The sequence below is a fragment of the Melopsittacus undulatus genome, chromosome 6 (genome assembly GCF_012275295.1).
Source record: "Melopsittacus undulatus isolate bMelUnd1 chromosome 6, bMelUnd1.mat.Z, whole genome shotgun sequence".
In the NCBI taxonomy this organism is placed as follows: Eukaryota; Metazoa; Chordata; class Aves; order Psittaciformes; family Psittaculidae; genus Melopsittacus; species Melopsittacus undulatus.
In genome coordinates, this window is record NC_047532.1 from 38349100 (window position 1) to 38366859 (window position 17760).

Here is a 17760-nt window from a genome sequence, read left to right on the forward strand (position 1 = left end):
AAGGCTCTCCGACAGAGCTGTATTCTGTCTGTTCTGACATGTTGCTCTTAGTAAAGGGAATTTAACAATTTTTTTCCTTTTTGCAGGTAAACCACGCCATACTGGGAAAAGAGGAATCCAAGGACCCCAGGAGGACTTGCACAGTGAAGTCCAAAAGAAGAGAGATCAGGTGCTTATCAGTGAAACAGGACTTTCTTCTTGGGGGGGACAGACTGGTCCTGGAAGACCTCAAAGCTAGGAGGGACAATGGGGTCTCAGAGGTGACATAGGGCTGAGAGGTAATCAGAGGAAAAAGGAGTGCAAGGAGAAGAGAGGAAAAGTGAATTAGAAGTGTTGGAGGGATCACATGGGGTCATCTGGTGTTCAAGGAGTGCTGGTGTTCAAAGGGCATCCTGATGTACCTGGAAAAAAGAGGTCAACCTGGAAAACATGGGCTGGCTGGATTTCCAGGTTAAAAATAAGAGAAAAGACAGAACTAAAATAGAGGAGAAAATGAAATTGAATGAAATAATAGCTTTTCCATTTGGTTTTAACAAAAAAAAGTAGAAGGGCTCCTTTTTTCTTTTTTTCCACCCAACAAGGGAGAATTCCTGTTGACAGTTTACTGCTGCCCCTAAGCAACATTTAGAAGGCTACAGCATATTGAGTATGTAAGAGAGGAGGAGAAAAGCTGCATTTTGACTTGACAAATTTTCTATTGTACTGACTTACATGGAAATATTCCCCTCCCTAATTAACAACATAGCAGAAAATTTTCATTTCAGTCTGTTTTCTGTTTAGTTCAATTGTTTCATGTTAATCATAGAATCATAGAATGGATAGGGCTGGAAAAGACCTTAAGATCATCTAGTTCCAACCCCTTGCCATGGTCAGGGATGCCTCACACTAGACCTTGTTGCCCAGGGCTCTGTCCAACCTGGCCTTGAATGCTGCCAGGGTTGGAGCATTTATCACTTCTTTGAGCAACACATTCCAGTGCCTCAGCACCCTCACAGTAAAGAACTTCTTCCTTATATCTAACCTGAACTTCCTTTGCTTAAGCTTGAATCCATTACCCCTTGTCCTATCACTACAGTCCCTAATGAAGAGTTCCTCCCCAACATCCCTACGGGCCCCCTTCAGATACTGGAAGGCTGCTATGAGGTCTCCACGCAGCCTTCTCTTCCCCAGGCTGAACAGCCCCAACTTTCTCAGTCTGTCTTCATACGGGAGGTGCTCCAGTCCCCTGATCATCCTTGTGGCCCTCCTCTGGACTTGTTCTAACAGTTCCATGTCCTTTTTAATGTTGAGGACACCAGAACTGCACACAATACTCCTAGCGGGGAATCTCATACAAGAGCAGAGTAGAGGGGCAGGATCACCTCCTTCTACCTGCTGGTCACACTCCTTTTGATGCAGCCCAGGATACGGTTGGCTTTCTGGGCTGCAAGCACACACTGCCCACTCACGTTCATTTTCTCATTGACCAACATCCCCAAGTCCTTCTCCTCAGGGCTGCACTGAATCTCTTCTCAGCCCAACCTGTAGCTGTGCCTGGGAGTGCTCCAACTCAGATGCAAGACCTTGCATTTTGGATTGTTGAACTTCATGAGGTTGGCATTGTCTCACCTCTCAAGCATGTCAAGGTCCCTCCAGATGTCATCCCTTCCCTCTAGTTTATCAACTGAACTGTATATCTTGATGTCATCAGAAAACTTGTGAAATAATAATAAGAAATAATAGTAATGAAGAAAACCTGAACACATTTCAGTGTTTCAGCAAGTTGAATTATTGGGGGGGATGGGAGAATGGTATCTTCCAGGAGTCCTGCTGACTTGTGAGGAATCTTGTGAAAAGTATTAATTGTTTTTTCACACAGAAATGTTAATTTTCTTTTAAGCACTTTTTACTTACCATAAATTTAATCTGATTTTTATTCTATTTGTATTCTATGTGAGCATCCTCTTTTCCAATTTGTCTCCTTAATACTTGAACATTAAAATTTTAAATTATCTATTATTACAAACCTGGCTTATTTTCTATGCTGCTTCAGTTTTCACTGTTTCCTCCATTATTTTATTTCCAAACCATATTTCTTTTTTTTTGGATTGTCAGTCTGCCTTGTATTTGCAGGTCTAGATATTCTATTTTTATTTGCAAATAAATGGAAGTGGAATCATCTGGGAGATGCTTTTTAAAACTCTTTTGCAGATCTCATTGAAGAAAAGTACCATTAATTTAATACAAAATATATTTATGCAGTTTGCTGTATCCCTCTGTATTTTACAATGACAGTGGGAGAGAGGATGCTGCAAGGACAAGATCCAGGTTCAGAACCCCCTTGTGACCCAGGAGGAGCATCAGACTTCAGAGAAGTGAGGATCTCTAGCAAAGTCCTTCCCTTCCTTTCTGTCTCTGATAATGATGACAAGTCGGCATTAGGTTTGTAAGGATTAATGGTTGGAAGAATGCTGCTTTCTTGGGGAATTAATTGCTTTATGCTGGTTAAAGCTTCTACAGGGTGTACTGGCTTTTATATGTTTGCTTTTACCAAGCCCTGGGAGGAGCTTTTAGTGACCCAGCAATTAGGAAAAATCACAGCCCTTACTACCCATGGCTGGTGGATGTGCCAGTAGAAATCAGTAGCATGAACACAGCATTTTTTTAACTTAATTTTGCAAATTGCAATCAAAAACAGATACCTGCAAATATGCAAGGCTAGGAGTGTGTTTGACATCTACTTTGAGAGAATTTTAATGGCCCACACACATAATTTATGTAAGATGTAAGCTAGTAAAATGCAGAACCATATCCCCCAAATAAACAGAGTGATTAATCTAGTGCTAAATCTTAATTTACACTCTCAACCCATGAGTTTTTCAAACTGCTTCAGTAATTCAATATGGACTGTATAAATTAAAAAGCTGTGGTTGTTACATGATCTAATAATGCTATTCCAGACTGCAACTATTCAAGTTATATAGGAAAATACACTAACCAAAGATTAAAGCTGTATTTCTTGCTTTAGCTTTAGTGTGCAGCAAATACAGTGTTAAACTGTGGTCTGTGAAAGAGTTGCTTTGGTGAGTATGGAGCCAACTTGTAACGTGTAGTAATCTTGGTCAAAAATGGCTAATCTTTCCCCACTGAAAAACTAATGTTGCTAATGAAAAGTCCTGAGTTAAGTTCAAAATAAGTATTTTATTATAATTGGTTTGATTGCCTTTTATCTTCAATTTATGTGTCCATGATCTTGTCAGAAATATAACTGCTGAAGTCACAGGTATTTTTAACTTCAGTTTAAAGCATGTAGTCCAATTACAGTATTGAAAAGGGTTATTAATTTTTCAAAAAGAACTGTTTGAATTCAGGATCCAGCTTTGTTTTCAGCATTACATATGAGCATCAGTGAGTGCTGGTTCAGGTGTCATTGCAGGAGCTGTGAGAAGCCCCTGTCCTACACAGAGTTAGAGCATCTTGCTGCAAAACTACTGACTGTTTTCTTCAGAATAGCCTGAAAAGCTGGTGAATCGATCTAACCTGGTATGCTTAGTAATAGACTTTCCTTAATCAACCTTTTATTGCTGGAAGCTGTAGACTATTGTGCAGGAAAGGGTGGTTGCAAATAAATCACGGGGGATTACAATTCTCTCAACTTACATTAAGGGAGAATTGACTGCTTTCTCCAACTTGTCTGAAACAAGCAGCCTTTCTTGTCTGGCAGCTGAACTTTGAGTGTACTGGTATGTAGTAAATTCAGACTGATTGAATGAGACTGTTTCCTTGCTCATATTTCACCAAGACAAGGCAATGAAAGGCAGCCTCACATTCCTGTATTTTGTACTGCACTCCGAACCAGGTTGCGAAATCTAAGAATAAATGCTGCTCCATTTTAAGGTCATGAGGGAAGGAAATGAGTGCTGTGATTGCTGGGAAAGAGTGAGAAAAATCAGCCTGTGAAATTCAGAGGGGTTATTGGTTCCAGTGAGAAGAACATGGTAGTAACTCTCTTGGGATGGGTTTGTCCCTTTTTATAGTAGGGTTTCATTCTGCCAACCTGCTATTTAGCATGGCCACCCACAGGTACCCTGCTCTGGGCCAGAAGCAGAGGGGGAAGAAAGGGTTTCCTTGCTGCATCTCTGCATTTCCCTGGGACAGTCTGAAATTGTGGCTGAATTCCCCTTTCAGTGCATTTCCATGCAGGCACATACACACATGTACTCATGATCCCATACAGCTATTTGTGTAATTTCTCTTTTACCCTTTCTAAGCTCCCACTACAAGAAGGGGAGTTAATGCCAAATTCTGTACACTAAATACTGAGAGAGAAACCCAGGCCCTGCTGAAGCAAAGGGACAAATTCGTGCTGAGTCTGATGGTACTAAAACATGATGTTGTGAGTTGAAAGAGAAGTGTCCCTAAAGACCCCAAAACAGGTACTGGGGGAAGAAACAAAAAAGTCCCAAGTGAAGAGCAGTGTCCCAGACTGGGGGAAGCTTTTGAATTGCCTCAGATTTCAATGTCACCTTGCTCCTTTCAGGGGACTTTGCCAATCCTTCCGTCTCACCATGCTATGCAGGCTCCCATTGGTCATGAGAGCAGCTGTTACACAAATAAAACTGAATCTCTCAGTAAATAAAATTGCCTTTTACAAAGTGCCATTGAGATGGTGTCATGCTGGGAGCAGGACTGTTTATAAGGTAGGAGACAGCACGTGCTTATCATTTAGTCTTCAAGTGGGATATTCGCAATAAAGTCATAGAATTTAAGACATAGTGGCAATATAAATTGTCTCAAGAAAAGCTGCTGTCTGTAATGAATGTATAGCATGAAGAGTGTTTTTCCTCCTGTGTAGAAGAATTTGAATTAATTAAATAACAGAAAGGACAATCATCTCCCTGATATTTAAAGATGGGAGATTGGGGTTAAATACCTGTTATGAACTAGAATATCTAAAGACTATAATTTCAGGGACCAAACGAAAGAATAAGTGTATTATTATAATGTTATTATGGGAACAATAATTATTGTAATTGCTAAAAATTAGTAGATTTTTTACATCCAATTACATATAGATGCACCGAATGAAATGTCACAACAGCAAAGTTTAAGTCTTCATATTTTGTGTCCACTGTGAATCATAATCTTTCCTAATGGGGGGGATCCAAATGAATGATTTCATAATCCTTGGTGGTGAGCTAAAGTCCAAAATTTTAGTTTTATTGAAATGCATTTATATATTTAGGAGTAATTATTTTAGGAACAGTCTTGCCCATTAGAACGCAAATCTATTTAACGTTTCCTTGCTCTAAGCTGTTTATTTTCTAAACAGACTGGTAAGGTATAATTCTTTTATTAGTTAGGTTTTTATAGTATTTGATGGCAATTCATCAATCTGGCTATGTAACTGCATAGTGTCTGTTTTTAGAGCTTGTTGCAGAAGAGGTTTGTATAGAAATGATTTTGAGTTGAAAACTGATTTACCATCTCCCCATGAAGTTGCTAGGTCTCTAAAGTTGCAGTTACCTTCCGCTCTGGCTTCAGGTGTGCAGAAGTTACAAGTTTAGTTATCTCCAGCAGTCACAAAACACTTCTGCATGAGCATGTTCTTCAACAGGAGAATTTGGTTGGGTTTTTTTTGCTCTTCCTAGATGGCAGATCACCCTCCTTCTCTGCAACTACAGTTGCTTCCCTGCTGCTTTCTGTAGGGTCTGGCTCCTCTCTGCCTGCCTGCGCTGAGTGCTGTCCTCCTGCACCTGCTGCCCTAGAGTTAAACTATTCATGGTAAGGTTGATTGGGGCTGGCTGGGATTAAATATGAGTTTATGACAAGAATCAGTGCCTGGTATCCTGTACTAATGCGATACATGCATAGAGAAAGGATATTTTACCCTCTATGGGAGGCAATGGGGTGAAGAATGAGTTGAACAGAAGCAATGGCCAACAGTGATCACTGGGGATTTTGTGTGGATAATCAATTTTCCATTAAATGATCTGATTTTCTGTGAATATGGAAAAAAAACATTACTTTTTCCTCTAAAATGGAATTCTTAAAGGTGGGAAGATTATAATCCAGCCCCCAAATACCTGACTTTGAGTCAGACCACCTTTTGCCTTCTGGATGGCAAGTATAGTCAGCATTTCTGCTGGTGACTTTTTCATGTAATGAAGTGCCTTAGCTGCTAAGGAAGGTCAGATTACAGGTTCAGCAAGAAAGGGAGTCTTGTTCCATTTGTATTTACAGGTCAGTACACTGGTTTAAAAAAGAAACAAAGATGCTTTATATGACAAGTCATCTGAGAGGCATCATCTGTCCTATAGGAAAAAATGTGTACTGACTATTCTTTCTTTCTGGTTCAGCTAAATCAACCCTTTAAAGATAAAAAGAATGACCTGAAAGTTTATGCTAAAAGAATATACAAGACCAGAAAATCAGTCTATAACAAAGAAAATATTGACATAAAATTTTTGGAATATTTGATGTTCATTTTGTTTCTATTTATCCTTTTAGCGCAAAGCGTTTTATATTGTGCAGTTGTGTTGGAATCTGAAATAATTAGTGAATTATTCCTGATAATCCATCAGAAATCAGGTGTCTCACTTATCATGCAACTCTCAGTCAGTTCCTTGAACTTCTATTGATACCTGTGGGACCATTTCCGGGTACCTACCAGGAGCTGCTAAGAGGAACAGCTGGACCACAATGGTCAATTAGGGTGAGCAGGCAGGAGGTTTTGCTAACTTTGTTTTACTTTCCCCATAAAAAGTAAAACTTTGTAATGTAGTCCTCCACACAGGTGCCCATGTGTGCTGGATGCTGCTCACACAGGTCTGCTAGCTTTGTGGGGAACTTGTGAATGCAAAAGGGTGCTGTGCAGCAATTAATTATTGTGTTTGTTTTTTCCTGCAGCTGCCAGCATGTGGAGCTCACTGAGGCCTGTCTCAGCGTTTGTGATGCTGGTTGTTACTGCTGTGCATGCAGGAGTGAAGGTGACCCCAGATGTGAAGTACACGAAGACAAAGACCTTACAGCTACTGGGTGACAGTGCCTCTCATCCCCCTCTCATGGGGAAAAGCCCGTTCCCAGCAGTACCAGGCAGAGCCGAATTACCCACCCCGAGCCCTGCAGCCCGAGGGGCCACCATGCTCTTCCCCTTTGAGAACTACACACTTGACACAGCTGATTTCTTCTTCAACTGCTGTGACTGCTGCCCACCTGCTATGGGGCCGCAGGGGCAGCCAGGGGAGCAGGGACCCCCAGGTATGGTGATGACTGTCTCGCTGCACTCAGCTAAAGCTCATCAAGTTGTTGCCTGCTTGTCCTGCAAGAAATGAGTTGTCAAGGCTTATGCAGCAAATGCACTTTTCAGTTCTCTGTCCCTGTGTCTGATCACCTGGGAGTCACAGATTTGCTTTCACAATCACTTTAACCATGGTTTTATCAACCTCAAAACTACTTGCAAGTAGTTCTGTATCATTGCTGAAGGTTTATGATAAAAGCCCGTATTCTTGTGTGTTTTTTTTTCTTGGAAAAGGAGAAGCTATATACAAAAATAATTTTGGCTTCAAATTTTAAAATAAATACTTGCCCTAACTAGAGGTAGCTTTGTATAGAACACCTAAATGTTTTATAAGACGTACTTTGTCTCTTTTTCCTACTGCTAAAATATGTATCTATAAAGTGCGTAATTCTAATACTGATGTAATGAATAGCGCATTAGTGTGTAAATGTTCACTATAATAGCGCTAATATTGGAGATAGAAACTACTCATCTGAGGAAATGTAAAATAATGAAATATTTTTCATTTAATACAAGGTACTCGAGAGATTTTTACTTCCCATAGCTTGGGAGGGATTGGCTAAGGGAAAAGATAGTGGCTGCAGAGGGAGTTTTGCACTCATCTGTCTCTTGAGTGATGACGGAAAAGTACCTGTGTCAAATTGGTTCTATTGTGATGATCGAAGCTTCCATAGTGTGCTCCCAGATGTGCACTGGGAGTCTCTAGATTCCCAGGTGGATGAAAAAGTAAAAAAAAGATTGAAGCCAACTTGCTTGCGTTTCAACTGAGCCTTTATATAGCATGGAGCTGTCTGCCAGGTTCCACTTTTATACTGGCAGACTTAATTCTTTTTCAGGAGACGGGCAATTACAAAGCTGTGGGAACTTCTTAGAAGCACTCAAATATTAAAGACAGATTACAGCTTATGTTTTATGAATGTCTGAGCTCCTGTGGCTCTGAGGCAGCTGAAAGCTGGGGTTTAAAAGTGTTTAACTACAGCCAAGAGCGAAAAGCAAAACTAAGATTTGGTGATTGCAGTATCTGAAAGACTGACGGGGGACCTGCAAGCACGCACCCCACTAACCCTAGCACGTGTGATGCAGTGTTGCCCCTCACCTTTTGCCCCACTGTAGGGTTTCAGCTGTAGTGTCCGCAAAGTGTAGTGCAGAAGAGCTCAGGGTGAACCCATCTGTCTCACATTTTCTTTGCATTGGTTGCCTGATTTCAAATAAAATAGCCAGCTCTTCCTAGGGCGATGGAAACAAAGTTTTCCTTATATACATTCCTCAATGACATGTTGCTTAGCTATTATTGCAGATTTTCTTTCTGAAGCTAAACTTTTGAGTTACTAAGAAAATTTTGTGGATTTCATTATGTTACAGGACCTAAGGGGGAAAAGGGAGATGCTGGTCTGCAAGGTCTGCCGGGAACCCCAGGTCCACAAGGTCCAAAAGGTTCTAAAGGAGAAAGAGGTAAAACAGACTAACTGCTCACTTCAGAAACAGATGCTGTTGTCCTCATTGAATACCACAAAATTATAGGAAAAAGTATTTATCAAATAAAATGGAGTATGCTGATATAGATTGACACCTTGAGATATTTATCTGGCATTAGTGCAGGGACAGTAACTTGGTATGCGTAGCTAGCATCAAACAGCTGCTCATAAAGATCTCACTGTAAACTCCTTGTTTGGAATGGGAGTTTAAAATCTGACTACAGTTTGCTTTGGATTAGGGATATAAATAGGAAAAAAATACCAGGGAAGACACGCACAGATGAAGAAGCTGCATTTCAATGTAAGTATCTCAGGAAAAAATTATCTCAGCTAAGATGAGAGCAATTATTATCCATCAGTAGTAACAGAAAGGAAACCCTGCCCTTCATTTCAAGCTCAGAGCAGCTCTGTCCTGCCACACACCACTGGTAGGATCCTGTGGCTGCTTTTGGTCACGGAGAAACACATGGGAAAGCTGATAATGGGGGTACTAGCAGCATCATGCTGCGCAATTCACTCAGTGCAGTCTCTTAGGCTTTGATTCACTTCTTGAACAAGACTTTTGGCAATCCAGGAGTGAGAAATGCAGAACTGTCATCATTTCCATCCTGCCATTAAACACCAGCAACTGCCCCCCAGTTGAGGTGCTGATTAGAGTCAGAAATCCAACATTCGAGTGAGATGCAGTTGTCTGCATGATAGTGCTTGGTGCTGTGAGATTCAGCCATGGCTTCTGAAGGCATTTCTTGAAAATACATTGCTCATTTCCAGTTTATTAATGAAGTGAGGGACACATGCAAAATGGTACCAGTCATCTTCTGTGTAATGATTGCTGTGCTGCAGACAACACCATCAACAGTATATTAATGGTGAAATGTCTTAGGAGGCAAAGGGGAGCAAGGCGAGCGAGGAGTAAGTGGAAATCCTGGTTATCCAGGCAAACCTGGGATGCAAGGTATGTTACATGTGCTGGGAAACCCAGAAATATTGTGCTGACCTTTCCCTTTCCTGTTGGTGATGCTCCTCCATCTGTAAACCAATTCAATACTAATGTTTTGAATCTTTTATTTTCCCTCACACTTTGCTCTTTTCTTAGGTGAAGCTGGAGTAAAAGGCAATAAGGGCAACTATGGCTTCCCTGGCCTGAAGGGACAAAAGGGTTCCAAAGGGGACACTTGTGAGAATGGGACCAAAGGAGACAAGGGAGAGAGGGGGGATGCTGGAAACCCAGGAGTGGATGGAGAACAGGGTGATAAAGGTGAAAAGGGAGACACAGGGGAGAAGGGCTACTGTGGGGAGCCAGGGGGAAAAGGTGCAAAGGGAGAGAGAGGGGAAGGGGGCATGAAGGGAGAAAAAGGGAGCAAAGGGGAAATGGGGATTGAAGGTATTTCAGGGGCAGATGGAAAACAAGGAGAAAAGGGTGAGCAAGGAAGTAAGGGTGAAAAAGGGGACCTTGGACCTGCTGGTGTGACAGGACCTTCTGGGCCCAAGGGGGCTGCTGGCAGCAAAGGGGGCCGAGGGGCTCCAGGAAAGAAAGGCTCCCGTGGGGCGAAGGGTGCCCGAGGGGACACTGCAAAGCTCCTGCGATCAGCATTCAGCGCTGGCATGTCCAAGCCCTTCCCTCCACCCAACGTCCCCATTAGATTTGACAAGATCTTGTACAATGACCAAGAAGATTACAGCCCTTCCACTGGGAGATTCAACTGCAGTGTGCCTGGCACTTATGTCTTTGCCTACCACCTGACGGTGAGAGGGCGCCCTGCCCGCGTCAGCCTCGTCACCCGCAGCAAGAAGGTGGCCAAAACCCGTGAGACACTCTACAGCCAGGAGATTGACCAGGCATCCTTCCTGACCATCCTGAAGCTCAGTGCAGGCGACCAGGTGTGGCTGGAGGTTGCACGGGACTGGAATGGGGTCTATGTCAGTGCTGAGGATGACAGCGTCTTTACAGGATTTCTTCTGTATCCAGATGTTTTTGAGAAACTGCTATAGATTTAAAGGTCAAAGATGTTACTGAGAAACATGCTTTCCCCTCTGTTTGTGAGAGGAGAAATGAGCTTCCCTTTAGCATATTGGTTTAATTGGTAGGTTTTGTGATCTTTTAACAAAAACATTTATATTTGCAATATGTGTTAGTTTTAACTAGCAGCCCCAAGAAGTGGCACATCCTTTGTGCAGGTGGATGATGGCTAAGAGAAACCATTTTTCAAACACCAGCAGAACCATCATGGGGTGCAGATTTCACATCATAGACCTCAAGTTTGTAATTAGTCTATTCAAATTATGTAACGAAACTCATTGTCCAACTGCAGTTTTAATCAGGCCAGCTTCTGTAATCCTTGCATGGTCAAAACGCCTCTGGAAATCGGTACTGAAAACCACTGGTTTTGTTAAAGATTGCAGAGTTTGATTTATAGAACTTAATCAGATGTGAACATAAGCAGTAGGTTTCTTGAAATCACATGAAAAGATTTGCAGTTATTTTATCATATTTTCGGTATTATCTAGTGCTGTAGACTTTGTCATGAGTTATATGAAGGTTTGCCTGAAAGAGTACTAGAGCTATTTGATCAGAGTAAAACAACCTAACTATTTTCCTTAGGCAAAGATATAGCTGAAACTTTCAAAAGTAACCGAGATGCATAATCCGCCTTATTAGTCTACTCGGAACTCCCCTATTTCCGAGCTGCTACTGATTCAGCCGTTGCTGCAGGGTGGAGGGGGAGGCATACAGGCTTTGGCACTCTCCCCAGGCCTAAGGCATTGTGACAGCCCAGGGGAAGTGTGGGCACGTTTTAGAAAAGCTGGCTTGCCAAAATGGAACTGAATCTTCTGAAATAAAAATATGACATCAAATAATCTCTGTATGTCAGATTGGATATGTTTCCTTATTAATGCACCTTCTGTCATTGCAGTAACTTTACACCACCTTTGGCATATTAGCTATGACACAAAAAAAAATTTTTCCAATCAATCTTTTTTTAAGAAATAAAACTCAAGCCTCATAGTCAGCCTTCAGTGGCACTGTGATTTACCTGGCTTCTCAGGCAGTCACAAGCCTGGGACATTTCCCAGTGTTTTGGCGAATGCTGGGTCTGACCCCAACATGGACAGGGTGGATTAGGCTGCTATTCCCGTTGGTCTTACTTCTCTTGCTTAAATTGCCATGGTGCTTTCCATACCATATTTAAATACCATCATAAATCATGTCCCCGTCTCTAATGTCCTCTTTTTACATGGCACCAAGATGAAGTGTCCTTGAGACTTATTTTATCCAGTGGGAAAATGAACAGCAGAGAACTGCCGTTAACTTTTAAGATATAAAACCCCACAGTTTTAAAAGGCTAGTCCTATCTATCTGGTAAATGTAAATTGGTCCTTCAACTTGGCAGCTCTGCAGCCCTCTTTCAATATCAGCAATTTAAATGTAAGATGTACTGGCTTTGTCAAAAAGTTGGTACTTAATTTGGTACTTAATCTGAGTTCCTATGTAGTTCAAATCCAGAGTACTAAGTATATAAAAGATGCAGATTTCAGTCTATGAATTCCCTGGCAGCTGTTAAATATTGAGGAAAACCAAGTAGTCGTAATAATAATTTTACATCGCTGTTGTCACAACACCCTCAATTCTTTTGTTGTGCTTTCATGCCGCTTTGCATATGGCTCCTGTAACAGATGGTGGTATATAGGCATCAGACTAGCAATTTTCTCTTCTCCTGCTGAAGTTTCTTACACTTTTAGCACAAATAACCTCTACAAAAGAAAGACTGAAAAATTCAGGGTCTCTCAAGAATCCACTCATATCTAGTCCTCTCCATAAATTAACTGCTTGGTCCTCCAGAGAAAAGCAGGGCTGGCAACACCATACAACCAGAAGAGCACCTGCTTCTTTCAAAAAAATTCTTCATAAAATACACCTGTGGAGGGGGGAGCCAGATTAGGAGACTTTGAGCTGCTTAAAACCTGCCAAGGTGCTCTAAGAGCACGTTAACAGGAGCAGCTGGAGACACCTTAGGCTGTGCAAGGTCTGAACTCCAGATCCTGGGGAAGAATGTGGGACGCTTGTAAAACAATCTGACCAATTTCTAACCCCCCTATAATGGATATTAGAGGGCTGTGATGGTAGGTTGTGCTGGTACCTGTGCTAAGGACTTATTTTATCATTAACCAAATACCAGTGGAAGGGATTTCTTCCTGAAACCCTGACTGGGAGCTCAATAAGCATGCAAACAAGCTACTGAAATAACACACAGCTCCTTCATGCTAATAAATTTCTCAGGGTCTATAGCTGTGCCAGTGATACTTTTAGTTTAAATTAAAGTATTGATATTTATTTTGAAAACAGGTTTTTTATAATTTAATTCAAATACATTAAGCAAATATCTTGCAAAGTTAAGCATGTTAAGCACAGTGAGGGGCAGTTTGGATAAATATGGGTGTTTGTAGAGAGGGAGTTCTCTTTATCTTGTTAATATCGAATTAACAAGAATGCCTGGAAGATACTGATTCTCTATGTTACTATTTTTTCTACTTTGGTATATTAGCCAAACCATGTGTTGTTTGTTAACCAAATACCTTTAATCAGAATAGTCCACAGCTGGGCTCAAAAATTGCCTCAAATCAGCTGAAATTTTCACTTCAAAAAAATGCACATACCTCCTCCTTTTACACACAGAGACTCAGGTGGGCTGTGCTTCTGTAGGCTCTTTCTGTCTTTTAAAGGCCATATGAAGCTTCCCTGCTCAAAGGGTTTCAGAGCTTTAAACACAGCAGATGTTCGGGATTGGGTGAAATGAAGAAGGGGGAACAAAGCTGCTGACCAGCTGGGTATCTCTGCTTGCTGGGGCCTGGGCTTTACCCTTTTCTGTCATCTTTCAGGTAGCCTCCCCAACACCAGCTGGCTACAAAACATCAGTCCAAGCCATTTTCCATTTTAAGACATCTTTTATTTTATTTATTATTTTTTCCCCAATAGCATTTGTAATCTCACTGCTGTGGGGCACTTTGGTGAAGTGTTCTGTTGCAACAACCTTCAACAGAAGCAAACTGCTCTATGGCAAGTTTTGAAGTATTAGAAGAATCTCTTATTTTTTATATGGTTTTCCTCATTTTTCATTCCCCTGTCAAAACAACAGTGAATGAACTGATTGAGGATGTGCCTTGTCTCATTAAGTAGCACTGCTAAAAATGCCAAAATATTTGTTCCATTTCACTTGTGCTTCTACTTAGCACAGATTTATTTTGTAACACTAAGTGTCTCCTATCTGTGTTGCAATGGAGAAATTTGACACTGGTATAAAAGAAAATAAATACTCAGTGTACTAATCAGAAGAGCAGCTGTTTTCAATAACTAAGAAAAATTATTCCAAGCCGACATAAGGCCATAAGAAGCAGCTGCTTCTTTTATTAGGATGTGTAAGGCTAAATATGCAGGAGGATGTGGGTGCCTTGCTAGTAAAAATGTACTGGAGCTCTGCATTAGGCAGCTTAGTCCTCTATGTAAAACCAGGGGAGAGAAGGAATATCAGATGTTTGGGTCCTGAGTAGTCACGACTCCTTGCTGCAACCACTCTATCTAACCTCAGAAAACAGTATGCTGGTGGGGAGGAAAATAATTCTTGATGCTTTAATAAGGCTCCTGACACAGCATTGCTTTATGCCATTGCTTTCATCCCAGTGTAAATAAAGTACCTGGAGTGGTGTCAGAGCAGTGTTGAAACACTCTCACCTGGCACAAATTATGCTGCAATCATTTCTAATGAGATTACAAAGCTGTTCTGATTTCCGGAGAAAATCACCAGTCTTCTGGTATTTTTCATGTCTTTTCATCACTATTTCAGATGTTGCACCAATACCATTAATATGAGCATTTACTTTTACTAAGAGGGTGCTGAGGCACTGGCACAGGTTGCCCAGAGAAGCTGTGGCTGCCCCATCCCTGGAAGTGTTCAAGGCCAGGCTGGATGGGGCTTTGAGCAACCTGGTCTAGTGGAAGGTGTCCCTGCCCATGGCAGGGGAGGTTGGAATGATCTTCAAGGTCATTTCCAACCCAAACCATTCTAAGATTTTCACGATTTTGTTGGTGGGGCTCTGGTTTTTGCTCAGAATAACATAAGAGGCATCATCCTACACCAAGTAACTCTGGTCTCCCTATGCTCTCTATGTTCTCTAGCTTGCCAGATGGCCTGCACTCCTGAAAGCCACCACTTGCTTTCAGGCATCTTGTCTTGCTCACCAGGTGAGCTGCGTTTGCCCCAGAACAAAGCCCATCTGCAAAGCCTGAGGGCTGCTCTGTTGGTTAATAAAAGAGGTAATATCCCAATAGCTGAGAATGCTGTATTTCTTTAAAAGTAGAGACTGACTGGTGGTTTTGGGTGGTGGAAAGTAGATGCCCTTTTTGAAGTCTTCCTCTTGGACTAATGTGCTGTGTCTCAGGCAGCAGCCAGGTGAGTGCTTGCTGGTAGACTGCTTTAGTTGAAAATTGATGTATTTTAGTGAAGGCATGCTGACTTCAAGGTAGAAATTCATAACAAGTTTGAAAACACAATAATCCAAATTGAGGTATTTCAGCTGAAATATGTCTTGTTTTTTCAGAGGTCTGTAACTTTGTTTACAACTTGGCTGTAGAAAGACTTTCTCCCTTGAAAGAAGAAAAAACACCCTTTGATGTGAATTAAAATGGATTATGGTGCAATCACTGCCAGTTACCTGGTATGCTTGTAAAACGCTGGAGCTTCTTAATAGGGGATATTTATCAAACAGTGCGTAGGCTGGTATTGTTTTCTAGATATAGCTACCATTATTTATTCACAGTAAGAGCTCTGTCACAGTTTTATGTGCCCTGTCTGCAAAGTTGTACCTCTGAGGCTGGAGTTTCAGAAATATTAGTTGAAATAGTTTCAGAATGGCAGAGTACTGCACCACACAACAATTTAATTTCAAAATGAAAAGGGCTTGCTCCTTATGATGTTGCAATGTCTCTTTTAACAGCAGCTATAGTCCTCTACAGAGGTACCTGAACTTTGATATATATGTTAAAAGTCCACAAATATTTTTTTGGGTAAATTTGAAATAACTTTGTTCATTTTTAATGGCTTCTTTGATTTTTTTTTTTTTAAGGAATATTTAAGTGGGGATTTTATACCTTAATGAAAAACCTTTCTGGGTGTAGTTCCATTTGCTGCAGCCAGAACTTTCCTATTTTGTTGTACATGGAAGGAAAATGCACTGGCTTTGCTTTAACTAATCTTTCTCAATTTAAGCTTTGTTTTTCAATCTCCAATCCAATTTGTTTCATGGTTGAGATTCTGTGGATTTTGACTCAAATTAAAAAAAAAAGAAATTAATCCTCGAACAGAAACCTCTGAAGTTTTTCATGAAACAGGTATTTGTGTGAGTGAGGTCCCAAGTTAATGTCTTATAGTTACATTAGAGCCCCTCAAATTAGGCAAAAATTGAATGTTGTTTGAGAGAATAAACTCATAAATAAGTTCATTTTCTGGTATTTGATCAAAAAGCTCCATGCAGCTGGTTCCACAGGACTCAAATCCTGTTTATGGTCAATGGATTTAAATAACTCTTCCCTCCCCCCAAAACCAAACAACAAAAAATGAGGGGAGTATATGGGGCATTTTGGTTAATGTAAGCCTTAAATGCTTGTTTCTGGGAGTGCACCTTTATGCTTACATGTGCCAATGCACACAGGTATTTTGATGTCTGTATATTTACTATGGGATCATGTATGGTAGGAAGGCACTGCTTTTACTACTTATGTTCAGGGTGTCTAAATGGTCGTCGAACCTCCTGTAGACACAGCCTGACCTCTGTAAACCCTATGGCTGTGCTGTCATGAATGTTGGTGGCTGTGGCTAGTAAAAATCACAGTGCAAATCCTGGGATTGCCTGTTCAATTCTTCATCATTACACGTGCAGTCATTAATATTAAATATTCTTCTCATGTAAACAGGAAAAAACTAAGTCTGATCTAAAGGTGCAAAGGTAGTGGGAGAGGAAGAGAACAGGAAAAGAGGTTAGAATTTCTTATTTTTAATGTATATGCAGTGTTTTTCTAAAAATATGCCAGTTCTGTCCTAATTGAAGTAAACAAGCTGGTGTTCTGGGTTCCCTGCTGATGTCTTTGACTGAATTCAGTGAGATTACTGAGACATCCCTGTTGAGTCTGGACCTGTGTGTTTAAGAAAAGAGCAGATAAGAGGAGCAGTGAGCTTTTGGGGAACCTTTTGCTTGTTTCTATTTGAAGTCAATGAAGCTAATGAATATGGTTACAAACTACAGCATGTAGAGTTTAAGGGAAAATAGTGAATAGAGCTGGGGTTTTTTTTTGGTTGGTTTTTGTTGTGTGTTCTGATTTTTTTTTAACACATTTAGATTGCAGTTGTGTCCTAGTGAAGCAATGCAGGGAAGCTTGGTAGGGAAAAAAGTTGAAGTGATGAGCAGCACTAAGATGAGCTGAGCACCAAATCCCTGTTGCACCTCAAGGGCAATTGAGGCAAGGGAAGACTTGTTCTTTTTCAGTGTTGTTGCTGTTGATAGAAATAATTTATAGGAGTAAAATTGGTATAGGATTATTTACAAGGAAGAGTGTAGTATTATCTGAAGAGATTACAGATCAGGTTTTGGGTATCTGCAGTGTACATGCATACATACATTTATAGCAGGGACTAAAAATATTATTTACTTTTGTCTCCTTGCTGGTCCTTGGCCACTTTCTATGTCCTCACCATTGTTGTATGCATAATAACCAAGTACATATCTATAAGTGTTACACAGCATGACCAAAATAACTTTGTAGTCTGTAATTGTGTTTCCTTACCTCTCTCTGTCTCTTTTTCCAGGTAGGTCTTTTGGAGAAGGTTTTTGTCCAACAGTACTGTGTTCTTATAACAGATCAGAGCTTCCAGGAATGTGTTTTTCAGTGAATTATTTTACTTGTCAAGGCACAGCTTTAGAGAAGAACTCTAATTCTTGCTCTGCATAATTCAGTAC

At 40.9% G+C, this 17760-nt stretch overlaps 1 protein-coding gene across 1 annotated transcript; it reads left to right on the plus strand.

Moving 5' to 3' along the window:
- Positions 1-6896: 6896 nt before the first annotated feature.
- OTOL1 (otolin 1) lies at positions 6897-10746 on the plus strand. Its single transcript, XM_031042685.2, has 4 exons — positions 6897-7239; positions 8642-8731; positions 9638-9709; positions 9851-10746. The coding sequence occupies exons 1-4, from the start codon at positions 6897-6899 to the stop codon at positions 10744-10746; spliced, it is 1401 nt and encodes a 466-aa protein (XP_030898545.2).
- Positions 10747-17760: the final 7014 nt, after the last annotated feature.

Coding starts and splice junctions, on each gene's coding strand:
- OTOL1 (XM_031042685.2), top strand. CDS start 6,897: ATGTGGAGCTCACTGAGGCCTGTCTCAGCGTTTGTGATGCTGGTTGTT. Junction 8,732..9,637: donor AGGTTCTAAAGGAGAAAGAG/GTAAAACAGACT, acceptor GAAATGTCTTAG/GAGGCAAAGGGGAGCAAGGC. Junction 9,710..9,850: donor AGGCAAACCTGGGATGCAAG/GTATGTTACATG, acceptor CTCTTTTCTTAG/GTGAAGCTGGAGTAAAAGGC.